We start from the raw sequence: 26828 nt of genomic DNA, 5'->3' as shown, positions 1-26828 counted from the left end.
ACACCCAACAAGCAAGATCCCAGGAGAAACACTTCTAGGCACATAATAGTAACAATGATGGATCTGAATAATAAGGAAACAATCCTGCATGCAGCAAAAATGAAGAAGGAGCTATACTACAACGGGAAAAAAATTAGAATCACTGCAGATCTCTCCACACAAACAATGAATGCAAGAAAAGCCTGGGAAAGCACCATACGAGCCCTGAGAGCCAATAACTGCCAACCCAGACTGATATACCCGGCAAAGCTAGCATTCACATTCGATGGAGAACTGAAAACTTTTAATAGCAAAGAAAAACTAAATGAATACATAAACATTAAGCCAGCATTACAAAGAATTCTAAGAGGGGGGACACAACCTGAAGAAAGCAACCAGGAACTGGGACCTGCCCCAAACAGGCATTACTCAAAGTCTAACTGAGCAAGCACAGGAGGAAAGGAAAGAAGAAAAACTTAGGAAAACGGAATGGCAGGGACAACAATGCATCTCTCTATACTTTCTCTTAATATAAATGGGCTGAATTCGCCAATTAAAAGAAAACGAACTGAGGACTGGATCAGAAAACAAGACCCATCCATCTGTTGCCTTCAGGAGACCCACCTCTCAGCCAAACATACAAACAAACTCAGAGTGAAGGGGTGGAAAAGGATCTACCAATCAAATTCCCCCAATAAGAAAGCAGGTGTAGCTATCCTGATATCTGACAAAATAAACTTTTCATTAAAATCAGTACAGAAAGACAAGGACGGACATTACATATTAATAAAGGGAACAATCCAAGAGGAGGATATAACCATCATCAACTTATATGCCCCAAATATCGGTGCACCCAGATATGTTAAACAAATGCTCTCAAACTTACAGAATAAAATAGATCCCAATACGATAATACTAGGAGACTTTAACACGCCACTCTCACCAAAGGACAGGTCTACCAACCAGAGGATTGGCAAAGAAGCTACCGAATTAAGTGAGGCCATACTTCAAGCGGAATTAACTGACATCTACCGAGTATTTCACCCTAAAACAACACAGTACACATTCTTCTCAGCAGCTCATGGAACTTTCTCCAAAATAGACCATATCATAGTTCATTCAAGGAACTTAAGCAAATACAAAGGGATCGACATAATCCCCTGTATCCTATCTGACCACAGTGGAATCAAGCTAGCTCTCAATAACAAAGCATACCGCAGAAATTTCTCTAATACATGGAAATTGAACAGCACACTCCTTAACAAGGCCTGGGTAACAGAAGAGATCAGAGAAGAAATAAAGCATTTCCTAGAACTCAATGAAAATGAAAACACCTCACAAAGAAACTTGTGGGACACAGCAAAAGCAGTCCTGAGGGGCAAATTTATTGCCCTCAGTGCCCACATCAAGAGAATGGAGACAGACCAAGTAAATAATCTCATGTTGCAACTAAAACAGCTAGAAAAACAAGAAAAAATGGGACCTAAAGCTACTAGACGAAGCCAGATAACCAAATTGAGAGCAGAGATTAACCAATTAGAAAATCAGAAAACCATAACCAAAATAAACCAAACAAAAAGCTGGTTCTTTGAAAAAATAAACAAAATTGATGGCCCGTTGGCAAGATTAATTAAAAAAAGAAGAGAGGAAACCCATATTAATAGGATTAGGGATGCCACGGGAAACATCACAACACGTACCCAAGATATCCAAACAATTCTAACAGACTACTTTCAAAAGCTATACTCTCTAAAGGAAGAAAATCTGGCGGAAATGGATGCATTTTTAGAGAAATACAAGTTACCCAAACTGAGCAAAGAAGAAGTTAACCAATTAAATAAGCCAATATCCTATAATGAGATACAGGAAGCTATCAAAAGTCTTCCAACAAAAAAAAGCCCAGGACCAGATGGATTCACAGCAGAATTCTATAAGACCTTTAAAGAAGAACTAATACCCATACTCCTCAAGCTCTTCAGAGAAACAGAGAAGGAGGGAGCTATCCCAAACTCATTCTACGAAGCCAATATCACACTCATCCCCAAACCAGGCAAAGACCCAACCAAAAAGGAGAATTACAGGCCAATCTCCTTGATGAACACAGATGCAAAGATCCTTAACAAGATTCTAGCTAACAGAATCCAGAAACACATAAAAAAAATAATACACTATGATCAGGTAGGCTTCATCCCAGAGACACAGGGATGGTTTAACATACGTAAGTCAATAAATGTAATCCAGCATATCAACAGAGCCAAGGTCAAGAATCACATGATTATCGCCACAGATGCAGAAAAGGCCTTTGATAAAATTCAACATTCATTCATGCTAAAAGCTCTGGAGAAAATAGGAATAGAAGGAACATTTCTAAAAACAATAAAAGCCATTTATGACAAACCAATAGCCAATATTATACTTAATGGGGAAAAGCTACAACCAATCCTCCTAAAAACAGGAACAAGGCAAGGATGTCCACTGTCTCCACTCCTCTTCAACATAGTCCTAGAACCCTTAGCCAGGGCAATAAGGCAAGAAAAAGACATTAAAGGGATCCGCATAGGGAAAGAAGAAGTGAAACTATCCCTTTTTGCAGACGACATGATACTATACCTCCACGATCCCAAAAACTCCATCCCCAAACTTTTAGAAATCATAAGTCACTTCGGCAAAATAGCAGGATACAAAATAAACCCACAAAAATCAGTTGCCTTCCTATACACTGATAACGCACAGGAAGAGAGGGAAATAAAGGGAGCAACCCCATTCACAATAACCTCCCAAAAAATAAAATATTTAGGAATTAACCTAACCAAAGATGTAAAAGAACTATTTAATGAGAACTATAAAAAGTTAAAGAAAGAAATTGCAGAAGACACTAGGAAATGGAAAGACCTCCCATGCTCCTGGATAGGCCGACTTAATATAGTAAAGATGGTGATACTTCCAAAACTAATATACAAATTCAATGCAATTCCTATTAAAATCCCAATGACGTACATCACTGAAATACAGAAAACAGTCCAAAAATTTATATGGAACAACAAAAGACCTAGAATAGCCAAAACAATTCTAGGGGATAAAGACAATATGGGAGGGCTATCCATGCCGAACTTCAAACTCTACTACAGAGCTATAATCACAAAGACAGCATGGTACTGGCACAAAAACAGACCCGAAGACCAATGGAACAGAATAGAAGATCCAGATATAAATCCACAGGCCTACAGCCAGCTGATATTCGACAAAGGAGCCAAAGACATACAATGGAAGAAACACAGCCTCTTCAACCGCTGGTGCTGGGAAAACTGGGCAGCCACATGCAGAAAACTAAAAGTGGACCCCAGCCTATCACCATGCACCAACATCAACTCAAAATGGATTAAAGACCTTAACATTAAACCTGAATCTCTGAAACTACTGCAGGACAGAGTAGGAGAGACACTTGAACTAATAGGCACAGGAAGGAACTTCCTGAACAGAGTCCCAGGGTCACAACAAGTTGGAGAGAGACTCGACAAATGGGACTACCTTAAAATAAAAAGCTTCTGCACAGCTAAATCTATCGCAACTAAGCTAGAAAGACAACCAACTAATTGGGAAAAAATATTTACCAGCAATATATCAGACAAGGGGTTAACATCCTGTATATACAGGGAACTCAAGAAACTAATCCCTCCCAAACCTAACAAACCAATTACTAAATGGGCAAGGGAACTAAAGAGGGACTTCTCAAATGAAGAAATAAAAATGGCAAAGAAACACATGAGGAAATGTTCATCATCCCTGGTGGTGAAGGAAATGCAAATAAAGACAACCCTGAGATACCACCTTACCCCAGTCAGAATGTCCCACATCCACAAATCAGCCAACGACAAATGCTGGAGGGGATGTGGAGAAAGAGGAACCCTATTACACTGCTGGTGGGAATGTACACTTATACAACCACTTTGGAAAGCAGTCTGGAGGGTCCTTAGAAAGCTAAAGATTGACCTCCCTTACGACCCAGTCATACCACTTCTAGGCATCTACCCTGAACAACAGGAACCAATATACAAGGACACGTGCACCTCCATGTTTATTGCAGCACTGTTCGCAATAGCTAGGATATGGAAACAACCTAGGTGCCCCACCACAGATGAATGGATCCAAAAATTGTGGTATCTATACACAATGGAATATTATGCAGCCATTAGAAATGACAAAATAATGGCATTTGCAGGGAAATGGATGGAGCTAGAAGGAATCATGTTGAGCGAGGTAAGCCAAGAACGAAGAGACAAACGGTACATGGTCTCCCTCATAAGTGGATGCTAAATCCAAAAGGTTAGTGATACGACAAAACTAACAGGACTTAAGAAACAAAGAACTCCCGCTCATCTGGTTGAACCACTACTAAATATCCTCATGCTGCTGATCACAAATATGGTATATAACATGTGAACACTGTTATATATTACAGACTGTGGTAGACAATTTGCTCCAGGGAAGTTAGAATGAACTTGTGACTTTGAAATTATGTAATCATTTAATCACAATCAAAAAAAAAAAAAAAAAAAGAACCTCGGGGAAGGGAGGGAGGGAGGGGATGGTAGGGGGAAAACAATGGAGGGGGTAACAATGTTCAAGAGGAAGTGTACTCATAACCTCACTCATGTAACTGTGACCCTCTGTATAGTAGCTTTACAATAAAAAAAAAAAAAAAAAAAAAAATAAAAACAGCATATTCAGCCTGAAAAAAAAAAAAAAAAAATAAAGTTTATAAAAAAAAAAAAAAAAAAAAAAAAAAAAAAAATATACATAAAAAAGGTTAAAATTCATTGTATAGCATGCATTCCTCTAAATAATTAAAATCTATTATCTTTTCATCATATCAAAGTAGAAAGGTACTATGAAGTATGAGGAGGTCAATTTTACTAAATATGGTACAGATGAAGTATAGGTAATTTGATCATGATTACTACTAGTCAGTAATGGAACTGAAATATGAGACCAGGCAATATAGCTTTAGAATCCTACATAACCCACTATTTCTTTTCAAAGAAAATCTACTAGATTATTTAATAGGAAACCCTTAAGGTAATATACATATTTTAAATTTTTTCATTCTGTTCCCAACATATTATGAGTTACTAAAAAAAAGATAACATCAATTATAATTGGCAAAACTTCTTTGGTTGGTTCTATGAATTATTTATTAGGTTGTGTTTTCAAAACTTTGATAAAGGCATCTTTTGGAACTTCAATGTTACCAATTTTCCTCAGCTTCTTTTTTCCTTCTGCTTGTCTCTTCAAAAGTTTCATTTTTCGGGTAATATCACCACCATACTGAAAAGTATTTTGAAAAATTAGAAGTCCAATTCACCTCATAGAAAAATAATCATATATTTACATAAGGCAAGATTACAAACATAATCATCTTACTATTTATGGGTAGACACCTGGAAAATTACTTCTTGCATTGCCTTGCTATCAGATCTTAGTTACACCACCTTCTCAAAATATAGGAAGGGCTTTATTTAGTTTTTCATTAATGCTTGCTTTCTTGCTTCTACTAGGGTTGAACTCGGGCATTGGACTCCCTCTGATTACTTGCTCATGGCTGATAATCACTTGAAATCTGTATTGTTTGTTTACATGTACAGTCTAGCCTTTGCTAGTTAATTTGAGATGAAGTCTTAAAGACTTGTCTCTGTAAACTGCTTCAAACCAGAATCTGCTAGATCTTATCCTCCTGTAATCCTTATATTTTAGATAGATCCCCATGGAAACTTAGTTACCAATCACTATTGATTCTGGGCTTAGAATTTTGGATTATATAACTAGTCTAACATAGAGACTACTGTGCCAGAAACTCATATAGCATTTAGATAAAAATCACAGACATAAAGCAACATAAAATAAATAGCAATATACGTACACATTTTGCCAAAACGTTTTTTCTATAGGCTTTCACACTGTAAAAGAGGAAATGTTTAAGTACATAATTTCTTTGTAGTATTTAAAAGTTCTTTCCAAAACAAGTTTTCTTTTACTAATACATTTAGTAATACTAATGTAATTTTGCAATTATGTACCACAAATGCTTTTAGCAAAACAGCAAACATTATTACCAGCATTCATTTCATTAAGATTATTTTTTTAGCAGTTGTACAAAAGGATTGCATTTGAACATGTCAGTGTACAATGCACCCTTGATCACCATTCTGTTCCCAATCTATAGCCCTGCTCATCCTCAAGTTTCCTGGTTCCATTTTCATGTATGGACATCGAATGTCATGACTCTATATGCCCATCATTCCTCTCTCCATCTGCTGCCCTCCCCTTAAACTCTAGCCTCCTCTAACAAGACATATTTCAACTTTCTGGTATTCATTTTATTAAACTGTTAATTGTCCCAAGGGGTCACACCAAGAAAATCCACCCTATATACCATACTTTAGTTTGATAGTGTATATATGCATTTGGAACTATAGATATCATAAATGTTTATGTTGTAGATATCCACAAATGAGATGTGCCTGACTTCACTCAATATATTACACACACATTTGTCCTTTGTATAGCTGTTTCCCTAACAACTATAGTGAATAGTGCAGCAATGAACATGAGTATGTAGGTGTTTTTATTGTATTCTGACTTGCAATCTTTTGGATAGATGCCCAAAGGTGGTAGTGACAGATCATAGGCAGTCTGCTTTTAGTTTTCTGAGGAAGCTCTATAGTGCTTTCCATAGTGGTTACCCTAAGTTTACTTTCCTACCAACAATGAAAATAGGGCCCCCATTCTTGCCAACATTTTTTTGTTTTTATTCTTGATTGCTGATTCTAACTGTAGTAAGGTGGGATCTCAGTGTTGTAGTGTTTTGGATTTCCTTTAAAAAGGTTATATATCAGTCAGGCTTAATTAGGTCAAACTTGAACATTATGACCATTATAAAAGAATTGTAACAGGTTACTTCTGGCTTAACCTAGAAGTACTGCTAATACTTCTAGAAAATTTAAAATGGTTATTATCTTACTACAAAACAGCTAGTAAGATAATATTTACAAGATTTAGGCTTTTATAAAACTTATTTCAAGACAAAACTGATTTTAATACATTATCAGTTACACTACTTTTTTATGAGAGATTTGCAGATCACTACAGTTTTGAAAAGCAGCTCCCTATTTTAGTTATTTTTTAAGGTATAGAATAATTTGTTTCCTTTTAAAGTATCTGTAATATAATTATGTTTAGAATGTCAACTTGGTATCCTTGTTTTAATTTGCACTTTCTAGGATGTTCACTAGGTATCAACTCCACCTTGCCTCTTCTGAGATGAACAAAACTACCACAAATGTTATAAAATCTATATAAAAATGAAAATGTTCAGCACTACTGATAAGTTAAATTTGGCATGTTAGAAGTTAGTAGCAACCAACTTTTCATAACTGAGGAAGTACTTCTGATTTCCAGAGCTCACAGGACTTGTAAGGCTGAGAAAAAGTACTGCAAAAGACTCTGCACTTACTGTTTCAAGCAGAGCAGCATCCTCAGTGTCCTCTATCATACATTACATTTCATGGAAATGACCAGTTTCCCACTGAAATTAACTTTGCTCTCTATTTCTACTATAAACCAGTATGAGTACCTTAATCTAGAATTTAAAAAAACAATATTCTTGTAGTTCTCTGATTTATAGCCTCTCTAGTAAAGTGATACTAAATGCCTAAGGTTAAAAAATGTCCTTTAGATTCAGTTTCTATATTTATAATTTTTCTGAATAGATTCTAAACTATGTAGATAAAAATCTTTAAAAACGAACAAACCAACAACTACTTATCTTGGAAAACTCATAGTCACTCTATAAAGTGAGTGGAAAATGTTTAAGTCCAGGTACATCACTTGATGATCTGTAGTACATATAATTCAAAGTAATTATCATTTAAACCACTAGAACTAATAAACCAGCACCATCTTACTGTTTATATAAATAAACAGTAGGTTTATATAAATAAACCCTAGGTCAATGAAGTTAAAATTTTCAATATTTTTTAGTTTTCTAGCTATACTATTTCTAAGAAAGACTGGGATCAAAAATGATTATCAACTCACGTTTCTCTTGCAATGACTTTACTTCCTATAGAAGCTTGAATCGCTATTTCAAACAGCTGCCTAGGAAGAGAATCCTTTAGGCGTTCACATATAGTTTTGCCAACAGAGTATGCTTTATCTCTGAAAGAAGTAAAAAGAAAACACATGTACAATCAATGTAAAATTGATATTTTAAGGAGCGCAAATGAAACTTTATCATAAATACTAATTTCTAAGTCAAATTTTTCTGATTTTGAAAAATATATCACCACATACATTAGTATAAATATACTAGAAGGGGGAAATTGACATTTTAATTATTTGCAGTTCTGGGGATCATTCCCAGGGCCTTTTCACAGGCAAGTGATCTACCCTTGATCCTTATCACCAATCTAATATTCTCGATGCCTGCCTTTCACAGAAAACCCCTATTAATATTTTGATATTTTAAACATATGTCCTTCTAGTTTTTCTGTGTATGTTTTTTGTCAGGTAAGAAAGTATATATCCTACTTTCTTAATAGATATTTTTGTCACAAAGTAGTTTCACAATAATTTAAATGACAAAATACAGTAATTATAAGAGTGCATTATAACATTTTAAGCAATCTGGCAGTTTGTGCATACATATCTGACTTTTCAAATGTTTATTAAAATGTTTATAATATGAAAATTAATTTTGTTCTTAATCCTAGAACCATCATTGTACTGTTTAAAAAATATTTTCTTGTACTTTTTACATGGTAAGAGAAGCATTTCTTCCCTTAAGACGTTTTTTAGTTATTGTAATTATACTCTATATTTTCAGTAGTTGAACTGTTGAAAACAACAGAAGGAAAAACTGGTGGAGTGAAGCTTATTTAAATTAACTTAGAGGTTTTCTTCTTTTTTCGTTAGCATAAATTTATTGTACAAAGTGGTTTACAATATTTATATAATATGTAGATAGATAGATAGATAGATCAAATTCACCTCTTCTACATTAGTCTTTTTTAATCCCCCTTTCTCCTCTTCCTACTGTCTAAGGAGTTTGTAGGGGGTTTCATTATGCTTTTTCATGAATATATAATGTGCTTTTCTATTTTAGCCTTCACTCCACCTTCTACTTTATCCTCCCCTTAGATTCTAATACCTCTTGCCCTTTTAAAAAATAACTAAGTTCTGAAATAAGTAATTAATTCTGAAATAACTCAGAAAGACATGAAAGTAATTATTTTTCCCATTTCATGATTAATTTTTATTCAACTTACTTGTGTACAACAGTTGTTAGCTCCTCTATAATATTTCCATTTAGTAGAATATCCATCTTTACAAGTTCTGCAGTCTGGTAGCCTGCATCTTCATAATCAAAACTAGCAAAAGAAGATGAAATGATAGCCATTTTACTTCCTAAGAGATTACACATCTTTTTTTAGAAAATATAATTTTTCTGCCACCTTTACTCCCTAACCTGAAATATTTAACTACCCACCAATATATTCCATATTCAGTTGTATGTGAATGGATCTAAGTAGCCACAGTAAGAGGCAAAATTCCTCAACTATAGGAAATAAGGGATAAAAATAGGAAAAGGCAAAGGAAAAGTCCCCAGAGGAAGGGAGAAGAAGGTGGTTCAACCATACTAGCAAGAAAGCAAGTGAAACCAACCCCTTCTCTCAGCCCCAGCAGTTAAGTGGGCCCTGGCAACTACATCATATTAAGTCACTCTCAAGATTCTTCCGTTAGGTTACTGTTTTGGTTTTCTATTATGAATGACAACTTAACTTTAAAGAGACTGGCAAACAGCCATTAACAAATAAAACTTGCTTTTCCTATATTATCTCTTTGGTTTAAATTTTTAGGGCTGTGTGATGATGAAATATATGAATCTATGCAATGTCCTTGGAACAGGAACACATACGAAGCACTGAGGGCAGAGCCAAGCCTAGCACCTATAAGCACTTAGTTCTAACTACTAACAATCTACACACACCTTACAAGATAATCAAAACAGAAATATGTAAGTGCTCAAGTTACAAACTGAATCCTAGTAATAAATAAAATTTCACTATGCCTATAATTCCTTCAAATCATGGACAGAAAACAATTATATGTACTCTTCTTGTATATACATATCCCTGTGGTCTTTATGTACACATTGCTAAACACTTGCAAATAGGTACACTTTCTAAATTTTCACCTAGCAAACAACTTACAACTTTACTATGCTAATACTATTTAGAATACAGATATACTACATAGATATAACCCCTAATTTTGATGTTAATAGCTTCAAAATTTGTATGTTGTAAGTCACAAAATTTTATAATTTAACTTGTTTTCAAAGGAATTAGTTATACAGTGGCTGTGTTTCAAAGTAAGTAATGGAAACTTAATCTTTAATCAAAACACAGGTATTCTAGCCTGGCACTGGTGGCTCACGCCTATAATCCCACATGCTCAGAAGGCTGAGACCTAGAGGGTCATAGTTCGAAGTTAGCCTAGGCAAAAAGAGGCTTCAAGACACCTATCTCCAATTAAGTAGCAAAATGGCAGGTCTAGTTCAAGTGACAGAGTGCCAGCAAACAAGCAAGGAGAGTTCAAGACCTGCTGAAGACAAGACAAAACAACAAACCAAACATATGTATTCTAATATTTCTTTAAAATGCAGCAAATACATTTGGGAATCCACAGTATACTAAGTTTGGAGGTTGGGGACTAAATACAAATAGCTATATGGTTGGCATTACATCTTCAATTGATTTATATTAGATCTTGGCACAGTACAAAAGTAATTTTCTGATCTCAATCTGTGGGTGGTTATGTGGCCTTATCTACAAGGGCATAGACTGAAACAAAGTGTAGAATTACTTCACTGAAAAACATCCATCTTGTTTATAAGTATTACTATAATTTGGTATGCAGGAATATTTTATTTTTCTATATTTCAATATAAACGGTGTTCTTTCATTTAATTTCAAATGTATTTACTTCTTCAAGCCAAAAAGATTTTCTGAGCACAATTTAGAAAAACATGCCTAGAGGAAAATTACAGTTTGACAAGATTTTGCTAAAAATGTGTACAAACAAAGCCTATTAACCACACTTTTAACTGTTACTTCAGACATGCCACTTCATTTCACTTTAAATTCCAGTGTCACTTATTTGTTCAGTCTTGTCTGAAAGAAGACACAGAAGAAAAAATACTAGATGATCAAATAGATAAAACAAGTTCTCAGTATAAACAAAAATAAAAATTTCCTAAGATACTGTACATATGCAGACTCTCCACCAAGATGCTCTTTTCACTTAAAACTTCCAAGTTGGATGGGAGAGAATTATATCCATATATTACTTTGATGAATGACAACTTCTTTGTACAACTACTTAGATTATAATTGTAAAAATTAAAAGAAGCCAGGCACTGGTGGCTCATGCCTATAATCTTAGCTACTCAGGATCCTGAGATTTGAGGATCAAGGTTCAAAGCCAGTCCAGGCAGGAAAATCCTTGAGACTTTTATCTCCAATAAACCACTAAAAAACCTGAAGTGGCAATGAGGCCAGGTGGTAGAGTGTTCGCCTTGAGCTGAAGAGTGCAGGGACAGCACCAGGCCCAGAGTTGAAGCCCCACGAGTGATCAAAAAAAAAAAAAAAGGAAAAATTTTCCAAGTTACTGGAACACACCCTCTAATGTAAGATTTGGGGAATACTTTTAAAAAGACTGTCAAATTGTCAAATGCTATACATTCAGTTCCTTATGATTTAACATTAACTCTTCTTTTACCTTTTTACTGGTTGGGTTCCATATACTCCTCATGAATACACACAATGGATTTTTATGATATGGACTATACTTCCAAGAAGATCAAGTTCATTAATAGAGTGTTCATTAATGCGGGTGCAATTTTTTTTTTTTGGGGGGGGATCAGTCATGGGACCTGAACACTGGGCTTGGGCGCTGTCCCTCAGCTCTTCAGCTCAAGACTAGCGCTCTACCACTTGAGCCACAGCACCACTTCTGGCTTTTTTCTTTTTGCTTATGTGGTGCTGAAGAATCGAACCCAGGGCCTCATGCATGCAAGGCAAGAGCTCTACCACTGAGCCACCTTCCCAGCCCCATCAGGTGCAATTTTTATAGACTTTATGTGTATCTGTTTTTCAAAATGGACAAAGAATACTACTCTTAATGAAGAAGGTACCCAGCTAACTTTTTCATTAAAAGAAAAGTGATCCTTTCCTGATTAACAAAGTCCTTTTTCTCCTACTTAATAAGTTTCAAGTATGTTCAACATCTGTACGGTTGATCCAAGTCTTCTTAACTGGCAGTGATACTAATTTTATGGTTATGTTGATATTACTGAACAAGCAGAATATTACCATATTCTTATTAGTATTAAAAAAAGTCCATGATTTTAATATCCTGCTTTTTTACCTAGCATAGCCAGAAGACAGAGATTTCAAGGAGTCATAAAAGTCTACCACAATTTCATTCAAAGGGAAGAGATACTTAAGCATAATTCTATTTTGATCAATAAATGTCATATTTTTCTGAACTGCTCTTCGAGCCTAAAGAAGAAAGAAAAAATGTGATTAATGACAACCAACTCAAATTCTGCTTTAAACTGGTATAACAGATGTCATCTATCAAGTTGTAAATCTTATCAATAAATGACAGGATGATGGACAAATGAAAAAACATTTAAGGGTCTTGTGAAATCATAATTAGCAGTGTGTTTAACACAGCAAGAACCATTTTGTCTCAATTGTATTATGCTTTTAAATCCTGTCTTTATCTAAAAGTTTTATCTTTAAAGTTTTACATTACTTCATTTAGCAATAAATCAGATGTAACTATAAAGTTCTAATTACATTTTAAAAAATAAAGAAGTTAAATCTAGAGAAATCAAGTGAATGAACTTAAAATCTAGTTTGCTAGCAAAACTAAACCTCAAGTCTCCTGCTACTATTTGAGATACTAGCAAGAACTATAAAACAAGAGAGAAATACCTTCTATTTGTAAGGTCTCTGACATTTTAAAATTATTTTTTAAACTGCACTCAATTTCAACTCAAAAATAGTAAAAGAAATTATACTTTTAAGCCCTTTCAGGATAACTATGAAATTTCTTCTGGCTATAGTATTAATTTAGTAATTTAATATGATTATCAAAACTACTGATTATATTTTTCTTAAAGTCAAAATAGTTTAAAAATAGCTATACTATACATATAAATGTGTGGATGCAGATCAATCTACCTATGTATCTATGTAGTTAGACACATGAAATCTCTTACTAAATTATTCAATTTAATCTGCTCAGCAGAAGGATATCTTTGAAAACCTGAGCTTGATACCATGGTTTTGGAAGACTCAAACACATTCTGTATTAGACTGAATTACATTTCTACCTGGCAAAGGCCAATTATTTTTCCAGAGTATTCATTTGGTGTTATAATAGTGCCTAAAACAACTGGCTCCAAATATTCTGTTACTTTGGACTTATCAGGAAACTGTGCAGGGTTGATGATTGTGATTTCTTTTTCTCTGTATTCCTAAGAATTAAAAAACATTAAAAGAAATGTCAATAAAATAACTTGCTTTTAACTCATACATTTTTATATAGCTTATTTTGTTACTGCTTTATCGCAATTAATTAAAACACAATTTCCTAAAGGTTGTATTATTCTAACATACTTTTAAAAGAAAATCTTCTAACTATAAACATTCATATTACTAATATTGATTATAAATAAGTACTTCATTCACATTTAAATTCAAATTATAAAATTTAGAAAATTATGACAAAGGATTGTATTATTTTTAAGACTACATTTAAATTACCTTTTTTTTTTTTTTTGCTAGTCCTGGGCTTCAACTCAGGGCTTGGGCACTGTCCCAGAGCTTCTTTTGCTCAAGGCTAGCATTCTACCACTCGACTACAGCACCACCTCCAGCTTTTTCTGTTTATGTGGTACTGAGGAATAGAACCCAGGGCTTCATGCATCTAGGCAAGCACTCTACCACTAAGCCACACTCCTAGCCTAAGACTACATTTAAATGTGACCTTTATAGTGCATTTAGCTAATTATAAACTAATTTTTAAAATATATATGCCAAAGTTAGTGGTTAATAAATTGCAATTCACATGGAATATAATATTGTCTACCTCATTCACCTGAAATTTAAATTTTTCTAAAACAATTGCAATAAATACTTCACATTTTGTTATTTATGATGGAAGTTATAGCTTTCATATTTTTGTTGAATTTTGAACAGTACTTTGATTACTAACTCTACTATCAGAAACAGACTAGTTTTTTTTTTGGGTCCGGTTGTGGGGCCTGAACTCTGGGCCTGGGCGCTGTCCCTCAGCTCTTCAGCTCAAGGCTAGCACTCTACCACTTGAGCCAGAGCACCACTTCCGGCTTTTTTCTTTTTGCTTATGTGGTGCTGGGGAATCGAACCCAGGACCTCAGGCATGCAAGGCAAGCGCTCTACCACTGAGCCACCTTCCCAGCCCCCAGACTAGTTTTTATAATGTGGAGGCCTCTTTAAGATAAATAATATAGTTTTCAGAAAGGTACTTTGTTATTAAAAAGAAGAGAAGTTAATCTTTTTTACTTATAAACAAGAATATATTCTAATAGGACATCAGCTATTAAACTAAAAAGAAATTAATAAAAATTTATCTTGCATTCTGCATTAAAGTCCACATTTATTTGTGAAGTTTTCCTATTTGTGCTCATACAAAGTGGTATTAAATATTTCACAACCTTTATCAACTTTGCTGATGCAAGAACAGCTTTATATGGAACAGTGGGGGTTGTCAAAATAACAGAAGCATTATATTCTTGTTCTAGTCGCTGATTGAAAACTTCCATATGTAATAGTCCAAGAAATCCCAACCTGTGGGAGAAAAAAAAGACAGACTCCAAAATATTTATGTCCTAGCATAGGCTCTATTTTTTAAATGAATCTATTGATATGATGTTGGAGAGGAGTGGTATCAAAACGGTTATCCATTCAAGCAACTCATATCACAAATAAGTGCTTGTATAATTGTATTAAATAAGAGTCAAGTCATCCACTGACAATCTATTTTAAATTAACTGTAAAACTTACAAAACATGAATCTGTACTGTGAAATACAGAGTATTTTGGTCATTTTCTCACACCAAGGGATCCTAAGGAATTTCAAAAGCTTTTACATTTTATTTTCCTATAAAAACGTGACTCTACTATGTGAACAAATCTTACCTCCAGCCAGCACCCAGGGCAAGGCTACTATCCCGATGAACTGTCACACTGGAGTCATTTAAAGTCAGTTTTTCTATAGCACTCTTCAGGTTATTATATTCAGACTGATCTATAGGATACATTCCTGGGGATACAAAAATTATTACTACAACACAATCCACTGCCTTACAAACCAAGCCTAATGTGTAAGGCAGCAAAGTACAAAAATCAATATTATCTTCCTAGTTTTGACTGGCCAAACATTATAAATACTAAGACAAATTTGTTGCAAAGTACCTTGCATATCATTAGCTTTAATACATTTGTATTAAAGCTTGTTCATACTCCAAACAATGTTAATCGTGTTGTAGAAATGTAGAGAGAAGAAAAACAATAACAATGGGAAACTGGAAATTAGGCCTATTCAAAATTAGGTAATTGTGTTTAAGAAACAAGCATATATATATTCCACAGCTACAAATAAAACTATAAATAGGTTAAGGATACATAAGCAAAATAGGAACTATACTGAACTCCTATTTTCTAGGACAGATTTTCTATTAAAATCAAAGATAAATTTTATTTTTAACAATTTAGTGAAAAAAAAACCAACTTTTGAGGATACAGATTTCTCAGAATCTCTCTCATCTCATACCTGTGAAGGTGACACCACGCAAGTGCTCTAAAAGTCAAATGACTGGCTTTACTAAACATGACGCATATCCACAATGATAGGAAAAAATCTGGGTGCCCAGGGTACAGAGCAACCTGGTGACCTCCCGTCAGATTTTTTTTTTCCCATATGTCCCTAATAGCACATGTAGTGAAAGGTTCTGAAGTTACACATACTTGAAGCTAAACTATTCTTCCAATTCAACACTAGTACCATACAAAATTCAGCAAAGCCTGGCTAGGCGGAGGACATCAATGTCGACTGGATACATGTAATAAAAACACTATAACTAGAAAAATGTGTTCAAACATAATAATGAACTCCCTAGGGATATAAGAAGGAAATTTCTATATCTAAGCTCTTGTATGCATCAACTTACTTCTTATTTAAGGCATCCTAAATGATTTCTCACATAAAATTTCATCATATACATGCAATCAGAGATGTGTATTTTTTACACATACATTTGTGTTTATATATACTTTTATATATTCTTTCATTTTTGAGACAGAGTCTTGCTATGTAGGCCAGGCTGGTTTCAAATTCACAATCATCTTGTTTCAGCCTCGTAAGTATTCAGATTACAGGTGTGTACCACTTCTAGATATAAATCGGATATAAACTGCTATATAAATAGAAATAAAGCAAACACATACACACACACACAAACATACACACATTCACATACACACTATGAAACAGTGTCCTGCCATTAGCAATTAATTGAAATTACCAGAATGTATATCTTCTGATAAGTTTACTTTTATTTCAGACATACTTTGTTTTAAAATATTTTAGCCCTCAAACTTTGATTTTGGGAGCTCCTCACCTGCAAATACCATTGGTTTCGCGGATTTAAACCCAGGCAAGGGCTCCACTGGATGCTTATGTAAATACAATGTATCTCCTATTTGTGCTTCAGTGACAGTTTTCATCCCAGCAATCAGATAGCCCACCTGTCCTGCATATCTAAATAAAATTATTATAGGCAAATATTTACTGCTTTCATGTTTAAGTGCGTACTCACAATTAGTTCTGTTGTTCCTGAAAATTATAACATCCTTTCCAAACAAAATCTGATCAAATGACAGTGCTACATACATATCAATCCCTAAAAGCCCTTCAACAAAAACTCTTTATAGCCTGTCCAGTACCTACAATCTCTGCTCAAGCATCTGAAGCCTTCATGATCTTACCTCTCTTTTGCAATTCAAAAGGCACAGCTTTTGATGTCTCATTAACCAGTTACATATGTTCTTAACAAGAAAAGTACATTTTTACTCAATCATAAAAAAAGATGCAAACCTGATACTTATTTGATATTCATAGAAAGATCAAATTCCATGATTACAAGTGTCAATTTTTTTTAATTTTTATTTTCTTTGCCAGTCCTGGGGCTTGAACCCAAGGCCTGGTTAGAATCCCCGAGGTTCTTTTGCTCAAGACTAGCATTCTACCATTTGCACCACAGCGCCACTCCCAACTTTATCTGAACAGTTCATTGGCAAAGAGTCTCACAGTTTCCTGCCCAGGCTGGCTTCCAAACATTAATCTTCAGATCTCTGCCTCCTGAATAGCTGGGATTATAGGCATGAGCCACCAGTACCCTGTTCAAAATGGAAGATTTCTTTGTACTGTATTTCAATTGTGATCTGTGCCATCAAACACATTAATATGGGACCTAGTCCATCTTAGATCATTAAATTAGCTTTAAAAAATGTCCTACATAATAACACAGTAATTTATATGTAGGAAGAGGTGTAAGAATTTTAAATAAAGATAATGCTTAATACATATGGCAGGATATAAGCAGACTGTAGAAATATTTCAATAAACTTAAGACTTTCTAGATAAAGACCTGAGTAATAGCTGCACACCAGTGGCCTACACTTGTAATCCTAGCTACTCAGGAGGCTGAGCTCTGAGGACTATGGTTCAAAGCCAGCCCGCTCAGGAAAGTCCATGAGATTCCAATAAAACATCCAGAAAACTGGAAGTGGCGCTGTGGCTGAAGTTGTAGAGCACTAGCCTTGAGCTGAAGAGGTGAGGGACAGTGCCCAAGCCCAGAATTCAAGCCCCATGACTGATCACAAAAACAAAATAAAAATAAAGTAAAATAAAAAATTGAGTAACATACTGCTTTTTAGACATACAACATTAAACCCTAAAATGTGATTTGCAAAGCCATTTGATTCAAAACTTTAACTTTTATAGAGCAAACAGGACCTTTGCAGTTTCATATTATTCGTCCAAGGTCATGTCCCATATGTTCTAACATGGGTTTAGTGAGTGTTGTATAAGCAAACTCAGATCTGTTTTCTCTAATGTACATTGTTTTGTTAATCCCATGAATTAGTCAAACAAAGTTCTACCATGAATTGCACACTATACAAAAAAAGAATTGTCAGCTTTTTTCTATATGACTTTTATAGTGGAAAATTTAGTTGTAATGAAATGTCAAAAAAAAACACCTCTTAAAACACTGTACATGTATATGAGTAGAAGAGACTAACTCATCCTCTCATCAAGTACTGAAATATGGGCCCCATTGCACCCTGATCATTAGGATAGTTACAGCTAGTCACGAAGAATAAAAATCTCTCACCTCAGATGTCTTATTTCCCTTCATGCATGAGAATATTTGTGATAGAATATTTGCTGTATAGCTACATTGATCAGGTTTTATTTTTCTGTAACCCAACTGGGATTCTTATAGAAAGCAGTAGAAATAGAAATACATATGGACATATTTTAATTATTGACAGATTACTTACAATTTATGAGTTGACTGCTCATTAGGAACCAAAATTCCTACTTCATTAACTTCATATGTCTTTAGAGTATGTGCAGATACAATTTTATCTCCTTTGGAAACCATGCCATCAAATAACGCCACATTAGCTATCACACCTCTATACTGGTCAAAGGTTGAATCAAATACCAATGCTTTCAGTGGATTGTTGCGATGCACTTTAGGCCTATTAGATACAAGTTAAAAATATATATACACATACTGAATTGCAATCTTCATCTATAAAATTCCTGTTTTCAACTACTTTGGTTTAACATTTATTATTATGTAAACCCAAACAAGAACCTAATATGAGCTGGGAAGTTGGCTCAGTGGTAGAGTGCTTGCCTCGCATGCATGAGGCCCTGGGTTCGATTCCTCAGCACCACATAAGCAGAAAAAAGACGGAAGTGGTGCTGTGGCTCAAGTGGTAGAGCGCTAGCCTTGAGCTGAAGAGCTGAGGGACAGCACCCAGCCCAGAATTCACACCCCACGACCATTCCCCCCCCCCCCCCCCCAAAAAAAACCCTCAGTGCTACTTTGCAACTTGAGCTACACGCCCACCCCTTTTAGCTTGGGACTTTTCAGATCAATTCTCACAATTCTACCCAGACTGACCTCGGACAACGAGCATCAACTATAGCTGAATTGTAGCTGGGATTACAAGTGTGCACCACTATGGCACTGCTTGCCTTTGAGATAAGGTGCCACTAACTCATAAACTACATTCAAACCATGATCCTACTACTTCTGCCTACCAAGTAGCTATGATTAATGGTATAGGGTATGGTGGTTAATCTCATGTTTTAGATACTTATGTATATATTTCATTATGCTTCAGTATAAGGTGAAGAACTACCAACGTATTTAAGTCTCTTTATTATTCATCAAGAAAAGATTCCTATTCTTGCCTTTTTAATTTTATTGTATTTGCCTCATCCATGCTGTTAAAAGCAAAAATTTATTCTCACTTTCTGCAAGAGTATTTATCATACACACTAAGTAACAATGAGAGGTCAAATTTATGATCTTGAACTATATGTAAATGAATATATAAAAATAGTAAAATGCTTACGGAGGTATCCTTTCAATAACTGCGTGAAGAACACTTTCAACATTTGTTCCAAGTTTAGCAGAAATCTGAAAATATACATATAAAAAGTACAAGAATTTAAATAAATACAAGAACACAATTATTTATGATCAGAAGTTGGAAATCTAACATTTGCTTGAATACAGAGAAAATCATAAGCAGCTACAAGAGTACACAGACAAATACCTCTTTGCATTCTAGTTAAGTGCATCTACATTTCTAAGACTGCATAAAAGAGCACTTTCATATGGAATTAAGAGAGCAATTTATAAGGTGTTCAACAAATCTGAGCAGCAGTCCATGCTACAGACTTGTGGAATGGATATCACTGAGCAATACTTATTTTCTTGAGCTTCACTTTGCTCATTTGGTAAATAATATTCCACCAAAATCTCAAAAATTAAAGATGATGTCAAGCCTTTCAACACCCTTACTTCCCAAGTTCACTCTCATTTTTTTAGAAAAGGTTAAGGTTGTATGCAATAATTTATTGTGTTTTGATAAAAAACAATTGGGTACCTGAAACTTGCTTTTAAAAAACAAGTAAGACTTAGAGAAAAAAAAAAAATGACACACTGCTGAAATGATACGATATACTACCAGGCAACACAGCAGTCTGTGGCAAGCCATCATATGACACTTAAATAAAAAAAATTAAATTTAAAATCATATCGATTTTGAAATAAAATACAAATAGACTGTTTCCTATAATTATTATAGCTAGCTTTTAAAACAGCTCTTTTAAAGTATAATCAGTATCTTCCAAAAAAGGATTTTACCTTAATACATTCCTCAGATGGAATATCAAACACTTTTTCAATCTGCTTTTCAACCCTTTCAGGATCAGCATTCTTCAGATCTATCTTAAAAAAAAAATCCAGGATAATAAAAATAAAATTCATTACATACTAGCAATATTTGGTGATAGTTACAAGCTTCTCTGACTAAACCTTCCTGGCTCCTATGAGTTTTTCAAAAGAATTAAAATTACATATGATCAAAACAGTTTTAACAAGTACTAAAAACTAGAAATCAAGAAACAAAGCAGGCATAACAATGTAAGCAGGGTCAAGAATATAATAACAACATAAGCAGTACTCTGTGAATTGATTTTAAAAGTTAAGAAGAACTGGGCACTGGTGGCTTATGCCTATAATCCTAGCTACTCAGAAGGCTGAGATTTCAGGATTGTGGTTTGAAACCAGCCTACGCAGGAAAGGTTGTAAGACTCTTTCTTCAATTAACTACAGAAAAAGTTGGAAGTAGAGCTATGGCTAACGTGGTAGAGCACTACCTTTGAGCAAAAACGCTCAGGGACAGCATCCTACACCCTGAGTTTAAACCAAGGACTGGTGCACATGTACGTACACACACACACACACACACACACACACACACACACACACACACACACACTTAAGCAGATCTAGCCACTTCAGGAAGTGTAAACAGGAGGCTCTAAGTACTCTTATTTCAACCAGACACACACACACACACACACACACACACACACACACACACACACACACACACACACACACACACACACACGCACACACACACTTAAGCAGATCTAGCCACTTCAGGAAGTGTAAACAGGAGGCTCTAAGTACTCTTATTTCAACCAGGGCACAAAGTGCTGCAGATTGCCTCAAACAGCATGGCTGGCAAGTACAAAATCTTGAACTTAAACTTTGAATCTGGGCAACTATCTTTTTAACCACATATAAGGGAGTAGGAGTTTGATTTGCAATACTTCACATGAAACTCAAGGAGATAAATCCCACCAACATAAATATCCTGAGATCCCTCATAGAAGAAGAAACAGTATACCTCACATTTAAACACTAGATAGAATTCTATAAAGCGAAACTGAATTATTGCCTCAATGCAATTACCTTGTTTATAACTGGAATTACTGACAGCTGTGCTTCAAAGGCAAGAAAGAAGTTTGCTACTGTTTGGGCTTGGATACCCTGGAACAATCAAAACATGACATAGAGATTGACCACTCTGCTTTGTATTGAAAAATTTATCATTCAAAACAATTCCATATAGCTTCATCAAAAGTAAGGTTTTGGCCATTCTCACCCTAGAAATAACCCACTTTCAGTCTATTCAAAGTGTATTGCTTTTCTAGCAAGCTTCCTAATTGCTTTCACTGCCTGAATAAAAAACTGAACAAGAACCTAAGATTTTTATATCACTGTGAAAATAAAAAACAAAATGTCATATATTTGAATGCCCTCCTCGCCCCCCAAAGCTTATGTGTTAAAAGTCTCTTTTGTTCTGATGGTTAGGACACAGGACCTATGGGGGAGGTCCCTGGATCACTGGAAGTATGCCCTTGCAGGGGACTGTAGGACCCTGCCTTTCCCCTCTTTGGCCCCACCAAGTACTCTCACCATGACAAGCTATTTTGCCACAAGCACAAAACAGTGAAGACAATCTATTATGGACAAGAACTTCTAAAGCTCAGCAAAAATAACGTTTAGTTGTGTAATTATCTCAATATTTCATTTCAGTGTCAGAAAGTTCATCAAGAATATCCTTCCTCTATTTCTCTCCAGACTAAAATAAAGATTGTCAATGGCAATGCAATCGTCAAGTCAAGCAAAATAAACCATCAGACAGTCTACCAAGTTTAATGTAGAGAATCTCACTAAGCAGAACCATAAAGTAAACTCTGGTACTTGTACTTCCATAAAGCTGGATCACTCAGTGTGATAATTCCTGTTATTTCAGAAGGAATTTACTGAAGGTCCTTCTCTGTGTCAAGCACTGTGTTAGGCACTTGAGACTGTGCCAGGAACTGTTAGGCACTAGAGACATAAAGACAACATTAGGACCTTTAAGGACCTACTATAGAATAGTCACATGACACAGTTTACAAAGCCTCCTTCAAGGTAGAGAATAAGCATCAAGTACTTCTTGACACAATAATCAGAACACTTCTTTTGAGTTTTTGGTTTTTGTTTTTTTTGGTCGGTTGTGGGGCCTGAACTCTGGGCCTAGGCGCTGTCCCTCAGCTCTTCAGCTCAAGGCTAGCGCTCTACCACTTGAGCCACAGCGCCACTTCCAGCTTTTTTCTGCTTATTTGGTACTGTGGAACTGAACCCAGGGCCTCATGCATGCAAGGCAAGCACTCTACCACTGAGCCACCTTCCCAGCCCACCTCTTTTGAGTTTTAAATGAACACTGTAAAAAACTAAGATATATCAAAATCTTACTTTGGTGTATCATAATTCTTATAATAATTATATGTAATATGCCTAACATGTGGGTTTTTAAATGAGCTTATATTACATAGGACAGGATTTCACTGTTATCTTTCCACACATGCTTACAAAGTATTCCAATCTGTTTTAGACCTTTTATCAAACTTGTGTGTGTTTTGATGACTGTGTTTATACCACAAAGGATTTGGTAATGTTACCAATATCACTGAAACCTATCACTTTGTACATTCATTTTTGCATTAAAATCTCCTAACATGACTTGGAAACTAAATATTTTCAAGCTTTGCTATAAAACTGCTATAGAAACTTCAGTTAACAGGTTTTGATACAGTGCATTGAAAATACAACATATTTCAACAAGAACTACAACAATCTTTTGAATAATTCCTCTAATCAGCTTTAAAAAAAGTTTAAATAAAAGTCTCAACCCCATGAATGTTTTACTGTAATAGATTTTCACCTCATCAGTATCAAAGCTCATGATTTTGAGTAATACAATATACTTTCATTCAAATACAAAGATTTTATTCCTAACACATGTTTAAAGGAAAACTTTCCCAAACAAACGAATAAGATTGTCACATCAATTAAAATGAAAAAGTCTTACCTCATTTGCATCAACCACCAGTAAAACCCCCTGGCAAGCAGAAAGTGACCTGGACACCTCGTAACTAAAATCAACATGTCCCTACAAAACAGAAAGATTGGTATTTTTAAACATACACTGTTTAAATCTACTGACTCTACTTAAAAAGAAGATATTATATATTTTTTTCCTCCCCCTCCCCCTCCTCCTCCTCCTACCCTGAACTGTAGGCCTGGGAGCTGTCCTTCAGCTCCTCAGCTCAAGGCTAGTGCTCTACCACTTGAACCATAGCACCACTCCCAGCTTTTTCTGCTTATGTGGTTCTGAGGAATTGAACCCAGGGCCTCATGCATGCAAAGCAAGCACTCTATCACTGAGCCACCTTCCCAGCCCCTATATTTCTTCTTCTGATAACTTGTTAAACAAGTTATTATTAACACAAGAATAAGAAAACAAAAAGATATGTTTTTTAAAAATAGCTCAAAAATCAAGAACTCATGCTATTAATACAAGACTAACTTTAACAGTTCATGCATGAACTTACTGGTGTATCAATGAGATTTAAAAGATACTGCTTTCCTCCAAAACTGTAAAACAGAGATGCGGTCTGTGCCTTAACAGTGATTCCTCTTTCTCGTTCCACTTGCAATTTATCAAGAACTTGCTTGTTATTCTTTGTCTTCTCAATTGTCCCTAGAAACAAAAACCCTCAATGATATTTCCAAAGATTTACAAAAGAAAACACCACAATGAAAGTAAAACCAAATATTAAAAGTGTACGGCAAAAGGAAACCCCAATTACACATTATGCCAATGGTGTGAACTGACAATACCTGTTAGTTCCAGGAGTCTGTCAGCTAAAGTGCTTTTGCCATGATCCACATGTGCAATGATACTGAAATTTCTGATATCTTCAACAGGAAACCTAGACATGTCAGGTGTTTCCTAGAAAGGGAAGAGAAACACTACAGTAAGATAAACTGTGTATAATAGAAAACAAATCTATAACTCAAGATAGTTTTAATGTTATATTTAACTTACTATAACTTGCAAAGCTTATATTTGTTACGAAAGTAAAGATATATGACTATGCTCATATAACAAAGAACAAATTACAAGAGAAACATAAAAGGTAATCAGGACCTGACTCTATCTTCATGGACAGAGAATACCTAGAACATCTAGAAGGTAACTAGAAGTCTCATTCTGAAAACTCCTTATACGGCAAAAATTCTTAAGGCTAACAAGCTACAGAAAAAAAATGACAGGAAGTGATGTGCTGCTATCACAATGAAACTCACAAATCAGGCCCATTTAAAAATCTGTGCTCTTAACAGTAAAGCCTTCAAAGAGTTTAGTTATAATTTTTGATACTTTGTAGCTCTTGTTGAGGAAAAGATAACATAAACCACAACAAAAAGCATTTTACCACTTAAAGTTTTAAACTACTCAAATATTAAAGTAATACTTAAAATATTTAAAGTGAAACTCATGGCTTTCCCCCCACATATCATCTTTACTGAGCCACATCTTTAACTACTCAAATGTATTCAGGCTGGGTATGGTGGTCCATGTCTATAAATCCAAGAATTCTGAAGGCTGAGGCAGGAAGACTACCAGATAGATGCTTCAGGCTAGCCTGAGCTACACAAGGAAACTCTGATTCAAAAACCAAAATAAAGAAAACTCATTCAAGTAAAATGCCCCCTTTTTTTGTATTCTAAACATTTAATTTTTCCAATCTAATTAGTATTACATCATCAGCAAATTACACTATACAATTCACCTCAGTTCTGTAATTGTTTCAATAAGAGCACCTAAAAGTATGATTGTATCTTCAATTAAGTCTGTGTGCGTGCACACACAGACACACACACACATTTTTTTTACTATAGACTTTTTTTCCTCTCTAAGTCAAAGATACACGGAAAAGTGTTTTAAATACTTTGAAGTATACACAAATCCACTTTTAGAAACAGGAGTTTCTGCAAAGGTGAACGTCGGTGAATTATATTATTTTTTCCACTAATTCGGAACTTGCATTTAATCACCTTTCTGCCTCAACTTTTACCACTTCAGTTATCTCAATGGCTGCTAGCGTAACTTAAGAGCGGTAGAATCCCACCTTCTCCAAACGAGAGTCAATTTTCACAGGTCTGTCCTCCGTGGAGGGATCGCGGGGGAGAGAGGGGCTGGGGGCGGAACAGAAATAATAAGACAGAAGGAGCCGACGCTTCTGAAAATCTAGGTAAGGGACCTCAAAGTTAGATGTCTTAGATCAGGCAAGTATCACCAACAGCCAAAGACGGTTTGCTTAGCCTGCCATTCAACAGAGGAAATCCAACCAGAGAAGAGATCCTCCGGCTAATGAGCTGCAGGAAAGTGGGGCATACGAGAGCAGCTTCTCACGAGTATTTTCGGGGTGTGGTGAGAGGGAAACTCCACAAAACGAGGGACACTTCATCGGCAAAGCGCGTGGCCCAGGGCCCCCCAAGAACTAATCCAGATCGGAGCTGTTTGGGCCATCGGGCCGGGCTGGGTCCCCCGATCGCCGCCGGCTGTGGCGGAAGCCGGCCCTGCAGCTAGGATCTGGGGGACCCGTGCCCCCGGGCCTCGGGAGCACCCCCAGAGTCCCACCCCCGCGGGGCACCCCAAGTTTAACGGCCCCCGCGCGGGTCGCGGCGGTCACCTTGAGCTCTGCAGAGCCGTAGGGCCTGGAGGGCGCCCGGGGATCCGTGGCGACCGCGTGGGTCGGCGCCGGCCGGGACCAGGGCAACCTGGGTCGGGCGGGCCCTGAAGCCCAGGGCGCCAGCGCCCGACCGCGCCACCAGCTGCGACCCGCCGGGATCCACATGTCCTGGCGGAGGAGGCGTCAAGAGAGATTGCTGAGAAGGGACAAGGCCATGGCCTGGAGGCGCCACGCTCGGCCCAGAGGCCGCGCCGAGACGTGACAGCCGGGACCGGAGACCGCGCGAGCCAATCAACGGCGCCAGAGGCTCTCCGTCGCTCCTGGCGCACGACGTCGTGACGTCAGCCGCCACGAGTCACGTGGGGGAGGCGTGGCTGCGGTTGCGTGCGGGCTGCCGGGCTTCCCAGAGGCGGGTCCTGTCCGATCCATCCTCCAAGCTCCTATAGGAGGTTCAGACCTTGCTACCCGCCGGGAACGCCAGGCCCGCG

General features: G+C 36.2%; 1 protein-coding gene across 2 annotated transcripts; it reads right to left on the bottom strand.

Moving 5' to 3' along the window:
* Positions 1–5132: 5132 nt before the first annotated feature.
* Guf1 (GTP binding elongation factor GUF1) lies at positions 5133–26596 on the bottom strand. 2 transcript variants are annotated; one of them, XM_042678092.1, is made up of 17 exons: positions 26341–26596; positions 24485–24596; positions 24196–24344; positions 23673–23753; positions 21725–21802; positions 20606–20689; positions 19809–19873; positions 18717–18920; positions 16772–16911; positions 15291–15414; positions 14807–14939; positions 13442–13585; positions 12466–12599; positions 9303–9404; positions 8074–8193; positions 5897–5933; positions 5133–5304 (listed from the first exon to the last, which is right to left on the bottom strand). In XM_042678092.1, the coding sequence occupies exons 1-17, from the start codon at positions 26503–26505 to the stop codon at positions 5167–5169; spliced, it is 2010 nt and encodes a 669-aa protein (XP_042534026.1). In that variant the 5' UTR covers positions 26506–26596; the 3' UTR covers positions 5133–5166. The 2 variants fall into 2 exon arrangements, with proteins under 2 accessions (XP_042534026.1, XP_042534027.1); XM_042678093.1 differs by lacking the exon at positions 26341–26596 and adding an exon at positions 25777–25817.
* Positions 26597–26828: the final 232 nt, after the last annotated feature.

Source organism: Dipodomys spectabilis, unplaced genomic scaffold (assembly GCF_019054845.1).
Source record: "Dipodomys spectabilis isolate Male_0828 unplaced genomic scaffold, ASM1905484v1 ptg000043l, whole genome shotgun sequence".
Lineage (NCBI taxonomy): Eukaryota > Metazoa > Chordata > Mammalia > Rodentia > Heteromyidae > Dipodomys > Dipodomys spectabilis.
Note: the sequence above shows the minus strand (reverse complement) of the source record. Positions and strands in the feature narration are given on the sequence as shown.

Bases quoted from the DNA above. Each gene is read 5' to 3' on its own strand.
- Guf1 (XM_042678092.1), bottom strand. From the start codon at position 26,505: ATGTGGATCCCGGCGGGTCGCAGCTGGTGGCGCGGTCGGGCGCTGGCG. The intron at 18,921-19,808 runs GTAAGCATTTTA...TGTATCTAATAG, and splicing joins GTTATTGAAAGGATACCTCC to GCCTAAAGTGCATCGCAACA. The intron at 15,415-16,771 runs GTGAGGAGCTCC...TTGTATCCCCAG, and splicing joins GAAACCAATGGTATTTGCAG to GAATGTATCCTATAGATCAG.